The 6,943-nt window shown below is 36.3% G+C and overlaps 2 protein-coding genes across 2 annotated transcripts in view; one reads left to right on the forward strand and one right to left on the reverse strand.

The window, feature by feature from the left end:
- Window positions 1-3,413, reverse strand: part of LOC107725253 (integrator complex subunit 6-like) — a 15,858-nt gene extending 12,445 nt beyond the window's left edge. The window contains exons 1-3 of the mRNA XM_016534448.1: window positions 2,990-3,413; window positions 2,826-2,903; window positions 2,280-2,429 (exon numbers count right to left, since the gene is read on the reverse strand). Coding sequence (XP_016389934.1) covers window positions 2,280-2,429; window positions 2,826-2,903; window positions 2,990-3,100 — 339 coding nt within the window. The 5' untranslated portion in view covers window positions 3,101-3,413. The remainder of the gene's footprint in view (window positions 1-2,279; window positions 2,430-2,825; window positions 2,904-2,989) is intronic.
- Window positions 3,414-5,306: 1,893 nt separating this feature from the next.
- Window positions 5,307-6,943, forward strand: part of LOC107725248 (WD repeat and FYVE domain-containing protein 2) — a 9,082-nt gene continuing 7,445 nt past the window's right edge. The window contains exon 1 of the mRNA XM_016534442.1: window positions 5,307-5,685. Coding sequence (XP_016389928.1) covers window positions 5,549-5,685 — 137 coding nt within the window. The 5' untranslated portion in view covers window positions 5,307-5,548. The remainder of the gene's footprint in view (window positions 5,686-6,943) is intronic.

The raw sequence follows: 6,943 nt of genomic DNA on the forward strand, positions 1-6,943 counted from the left end.
AACTGTTTCCTTATACCAGCAGAATCAACTTTAAACACTTGTCTTATTAATAATGCATCACTGAATAAAGGTCTGCTTTTATTTGTGTACACTCACAATGAAAACAAAACATTGTGCTTTTGTAAAATAAAGAAAACAAATAGGATGTCGCTTTCTGCCATTTGAGTTTCCTTTCTGTGAACAAATTAAGCCTGTCACAAAAATGAACTGAAACTCAGCATATATAGGCTACGTTACGTGTGACAGTTTTTTCCCCTTGTTTATCTGTAAATTAAATCAAATATATTTCAAGAATGTATTCCTTCTATGTATATATGTACTGCAGATATAGATATATATATATATATATATATATATATATATATATATATATATATATATATATATATATATATATATATATATATATATATATATATATATATATATATATATATATATATATATATATATATATATATATATATATATATATATATATATATATATATATATATATATATATATATATATATATATATATATATATATACACACATACAGAGAGAGAGATAGAGATAGTGTATTTTTTATTCGGTTTGTTAACAAAAGTTCTGTTTAATATACTGTAAGCGAGTTTGTCGTTGCACCGTTTTGTTGTATCCATTCAAGCAATTGATGCCGAATTGCCACTAATTCAAAAGTGAAATTAAAATGCGCACGGGTATTTACAAGCTATTTAAAAGCAAGGAAAAGAGGGAAAACCCCAACTAACCCCACCCCCCAGTGACACCAGTATTAACGGTGTTGTCATACTTGGATTAACCGGTGGGAAATTTTCCTCACCGTCACTACCCTACTCTAACTGGAAAACTTTTATTGCTTTTATATAGTATTAAGCCTCAAATGTCAATTATATATTGGATTGGTTTCTTCTTTAAAGGGGTCATGAACTGAGAAATCAAACTTCCCTTGATCTTTTGACATATAAGAGGTCACTGTACTATAAAAACATCCTGTAAATTTCAAAACTTTCTTGTCTAAAAACAGCTTATATTGAAGCCCATCTGCCACAGGTTGTAGAATGTGCCACTATGACTTAATAGTGTGGCTAAACACCGCCTCTGCAGAAGATGATCAATACCTGCTTCTACATCACTGCCTGTTTAGCCCCGCCCACCGATTCACACATGTAGTGTAAATAACGAGAGGCAAACGCAGGTCTACGCAAAAATCAAATGATAAAGATAGCTCTAAATCAACCTAAATCACAGCAGTATCCATCTATGAAAGATGTAGGCTGTCAAACATACATAACTGTTAGCCAATCATAGCAGTGGGCGTTTACTTCCCCTAGTCTACAATCTGCCATGCCTATTCAAACAGAGCATTACAATGAGGGAGTCAAAACAGGACAGGAAACAACCTATTACTTTTGAATTATGTTCATTAATTATGTTTTTTTAATGTAAAAATCTTGGTAACATAAGTTGACCTCAGAGAACAGTACAAAATATAAAAGGCAGTTCATGACCCCTTTGAATTAAAAGTAAAAATATGCATGGTATTATGTTATATTAAAACTAAAATTAAAGCAATGGAAAAACCCTTAAGAAAAAAAACATCTTAAGCATGCAGAATAACATAAGTGGACTTTGAACGATTAATTGGCGCTTTGAACGATTACATAATTGTGGCATCCGTAATCATGATTAGAAATTCGATTAATTGTGCAGCCCTATATTTGGTGTCTGCATAATAACACCCTGGAAACCACCCAGAACACCCTAGAATCATGCATTAATTTTTTTGAAAAAAATAAATAAAAAAAAAGTGAAAATTCCTCCTAAATTAATAATAATAATAAAAGTTAATCTACCATGAGTGATCAATGTCACAAATATGACCATAATTTACTATTTTAGTTACATCTATGTGAGGTAATGTTGAATATGTTGTACTTTCACAGCTCATCATACAGAAATACAAGAACTATCCTTTACAAAACTCCTGAGAATAAAAACAAAGAACTGGAAGAATTTTTAACTAGAGCACGGCAGCACGCGTGCAAAGCATAACCAGTGTCCTACTACAAGACCTGCTTCTTCAGTTAGTCATTACCCTTATTTGTATCCAAGATGTAGTTTACTCATTACTACTGTGTGTCACCAGGGGCTCTTGGGATTGTGTTGGCGCAGTGTGAGCCTATTGGGTGCTTATTTAACTGTGAGATGTTGGGGATGGGCTCATGGGGCTAGGCCATAGACTGGTATAAAGTCAGTCCCTGGTTTATAACATACCTGTCCATAGTTGTCTATCCCCGAAATTAATCTATTGAGATTGAGCAAATCAAAAGCGTTCCTTAAAGACTGGCCGAACGATGTCAGTCCAACTGCTTGCAGGTTCCTCAGCTCAGTCATTAAAGTGGCATGACTATCCTTCCATCCAGCCTGAAATATAAAAACAGAGAAAATTATTAGTTACGCCATTTAAGAGATCCTCACATCAAAATTATTCAGATAAGACACGATGACCTGAAAGTTGCTTTGGGGTATTAATGTAGAGGGCAGTGAAGAGTCTCTCTCTCTCTGGGTGGGAAAACTAAGTTAGGTTAGCCCACCCCCCCCATCTCTCTTTCCTCAAGCACACACACATATACATAGAGCTCTCTGCTGCCACACTAAACAAAATGTCGGCCATGTTTAAACGCATAAATTCATGCTGGACAGAATGTTTTCACACTACAAATTTAGCCGTTGTGTTTTGAAACGCAAACAGACGAGCAGAGCGCTGAGATTGTCTGGAGTTAAATAAATCAGGTTTGGAAAGAAATAGTGTTTTTGTACCTTAATTCCAGCCGGTGCTTCCTCGAAACTCACTAACATGTATCTGTCTCCCCTGCTGGCCGGATCTCTGCTCCTCAGCTGTGGAAAAAAGCGAACGAAAAGGCAGGTTTTTTGTAAGTTTTAAGTAAAGGGAGAGTGTGGAGCAGAGGTGCGTGTTGATTTACCTTCAGGAAAGTCTCAACTGCGCCCTTCGCTATGTCCAGATAGCTAGTGCCCAGATGGGAGCGCTGGTTCATGGAGGCGGACGTGTCTATCAGGAAAAGTAACACGGGCATTGTGTTGATAATCGCCCCTTCTACATGGACCGAATGTCAGTGCAAGCGGACAAATGCAGAGCAATCTTTTGTTCGCCTCCTGTCGCTGCTGTCAGCACGCTGCTATCCGGCTAATGCTAACTGACTCGCGCATTCTTTCTGTCAGAGTGTAACTGTAGTTAGTTTTGAAAGAGCGATGCCTTGTAAACTTAAGCAAACCTCAGACCCTGGGGGGGAGAGGTTGTTGATTTACAAGGGAAACGGGTGTTGTTGCTGTAATTTGAAAGAAATGCCTAACTTTTATCATGGTAACTTTCTATTTGGCTTACGTCCATGACTCTCCTCAGACTGAGCTCTGCTCGCGGGCTGCAGTGGTTTTATTCTGCGTTCAGCACTTGACTCCGCCTCCCATGCGCTGCCCGAGTACTATGCGTCAAAACGCCTCAACTGATTGGCACCTGAAAATGAGTGATTAGCATATTCTCAAAAAAGCGAAGCTCAATTGGAGCATGCGCGTTTGTAGACCTATTGAAGTTTTTTTTAAATTGAAAAACATTAACATTATACACTTACATTCAAATCTACATATTAAACATTTACATACAAAATTAAAACAGGAAAAACAACAAGAAAAAAGACAAAACAACTAGGCTACAAAATAAATACAACAAAAAAGGTGCCAAATATATAAACAGAATAAGGGTACACCCTACTGTGCAGCCTTACTTAGGTCAACAAAACCATAAAGTTGTGTATTTAGTGAATTTGTGTTTATGAATGTGACATTTGGTCAAAAATGGTATAAAAAAGTAAATGAAAACAATTTTCATTCTCATATTCTACATGAGAGAGTGAGAGAAAAAGAGTGGGGTCTTGAACACTGAATATTTTCATTGATACATTTTTGTATCTCACATCACATAACTACAATGCACTAATAACAAAGTGGTTTCATGATACTAATTTTAGAAAGTACAGTTTATATTTATGCAAATTTTAACCACTCAGGAAATCACTTGTCCATTTAACAAAGAGTTACAGTAGATTTCTCTTAGAAAGCAAATATTATTTTCGTAAAGAAACAAACTTGCATTTGATCATGCTTTAATATTTAGGTTGTTCATCTTGTCCTCTTTACACAGTATTATGTTTACTTGGCATAAAATACTCTTTTACTGCACAATGCAAGTAAAATGGTCAAAAGATCTTCTCTACTGTACAGTTATAAGATATAAAAAAGTTAGAAGTTCTAAAGTTAGAGGATATATAAAAAAGCAAGCCAACCAAAACAACAGCACTGTGCAGGTCATGTGCAAGTAATTCTAAATCCTATACATTTCACTGGAGTTATAACCAGTCCATGAAAGCATATACAGAAAATGCACCTGGAAAAGACCAATTGCCATTTGATAGTTTGCCAGTTAGCATTATATGTCAGCTGGTCTAGATATTAACACTCTGGCATGTAACTAATTACTATATACTAAACTAATTAATATGAGGAACTTAGTTATAAAACCCACAGCAGAGTATATGCATAAATTGCATGTCTATTGGTCACATAAACTGCAAAATTATATATTTTAAAACTAGCAATGGATATAAAACTAGTAGGCTAAAGGAAAATGAAACTAGTAAGGGATGCAGACATTTAGTTTGGCTTTCTTGTAGAGTTGAGAGAATAGTTCTGTGATGCCTGTCTGCACATGATAAGGCCTACATATAAATAGAACAATTTCCACTCTGTGGTTTTATTGTTGAGAACAAAGTATTCATTTGAAATGTAGAGAAAAAAAGAAAACAATATAGACTTAACATAAAGGATTAGTTTAATTGTTTTCATTGAACAAAAGGCACAACTGTACAAGATTTGGTGCAATGAACCATTGTACAAATGTCAATGAAATGGAAAAAGAAATGACGTTCAACTTCCGCTTCTACAATTGTGGTATTCGTCGGAGTCAACACTGCACATTGCAAACGCATGCATCTGCATTGTTGAGAACAAAGTATTCATTAGAAATGTAGAGAAAAAAAGAAAACAATATAGACTTAACTAACATAAAGGATTAGTTTAATCGTTTTCATTGAACAAAAGGCACAACTGTACAAGATTTGGTGCAATGAACCATTGTACAAATGTCAATGAAATGGAAAAAGAAATGACGTTCAACTTCCGCTTCTACAATTGTGGTATTCGTCGGAGTCAACACTGCACATTGCAAACGCATGCATCTGCGACTCTTCCAAAAGTCGGATCGTCTGTGTACGTGGAGAGTGAGAGGAGAACACGTGCATGTCTTTACGGAACATGGCATAGAGATCGTGTTTGAATGTAACCAGAACGGGCTTGTGAGAGGTAATCAGCTGACCTGCAGCATCCCTGACCGCCTGCAGGTCTATTAATCGACCTGCGCTCAGCGTGTTATGCTGCCGAGAGGATTCAGGTGACGCAGAAACTACAGCGCCATGGCAGCAGAGATTCATCCCCGTCCGCAGACACGAAAGCCCGTCCTGTTGAGTAAGATCGAGGGTTTCCAAGATGTGGTGAATACGGCTGTGATCATCCCCAAAGAGGACGGTGTTATCAGCGTATCTCAAGACAGGTCAGCGCACGTATATGGTTACAAACCCACAACAATTACTAGAATTACAATGCATCCAAAACACCTTACGTGTACAGTAATGTTATAAGCAGCACCGGCACATTAATAAATAACTTGTAATATAAAATGTATGTGACATGCACAGTCGATGAGCACATACACGTTTATCCTCTTTTTTCCCTTTTTTTTGTTTAATAAACGATATTCGGAGGACTAAAGTGCAACAATCCCCAGTTATCATCACATAGAGAGTGCAAATGGAGGATAATAATAAAGAGGCTTTAATATTCAAAGACGGATCATTTAAGCCGCTGCTATCAATGAATTTTGTTTGCGCGTACTGTAAAGCGAGCATATGCTGCGGATCTTGTGTACGAATCGATGTTTTTAAAGGAATCATTTAGATGAACGAATCAATTTCGTTCACTCAGTCGTCCCCTTTGAAGCGCGTGACTACCCTTTCCTGCCTTCAAAAACTGACAGAAACTAAAAGAAAGCATTCAGGTCCATTCTGTTAAGTATTTCATTAGTAACCAACTGTACAAATACGAACAAATACGTCCTTTACTGAATAAGTCGCTGATTTGAATCTGATAGAGATTGAACAAGACTCATTCGCGAAACAATTTGGTCGTGAATGAGGAACATTTCATTCAATCTCGTTTACAAAAGGAGGGGAAGAGGCAGAAGAACGTATGTGTAAACATTATCAATGACAATACACAAATAAAATTACATGGGGTATTTTATTAAGACTCAAAATTTCGTTCTATTATTGTTATGGTTTTTCTATTTGGTTTTCAATGCAGTTCGACGACACGTACAGTCTGCATTATTGTGAATACAAGTATTGGTAGATTTGTAGGCTTGCAATAAAGAAGAAATGAACCTGTCGTTATCTAAAGTATTGAGTAATGAGCCTAATATGATTGGCTTTGCAATTGCAAGCACGCCTTCTTTCTGTTCATGCAAATAAACAACATCCTGAAAGAGTACGAGAGTTCACGTCAACGTCCACAGCTCCACGACCCATGACAACTTCCAGAACCAGCCAGGAGAACTGGAAAGATATTTAGTATGCAGTACTGTGGGGAAATATACAATATAAAATAGCAAAGACTTGTTGAGGTGAAAGTGTGAGCGAGTAAAGAGCACTGTACAGAAATATGTCTCTCTATGTATGTACAATTGCACACACACACACACACACACACACACACACATATATATATATATATATATATATATATATATATAT

This window comes from Sinocyclocheilus rhinocerous, unplaced genomic scaffold, assembly GCF_001515625.1.
Source record: "Sinocyclocheilus rhinocerous isolate Xijiao unplaced genomic scaffold, SAMN03320098_v1.1 scaffold3807, whole genome shotgun sequence".
NCBI classification, from domain to species: Eukaryota; Metazoa; Chordata; class Actinopteri; order Cypriniformes; family Cyprinidae; genus Sinocyclocheilus; species Sinocyclocheilus rhinocerous.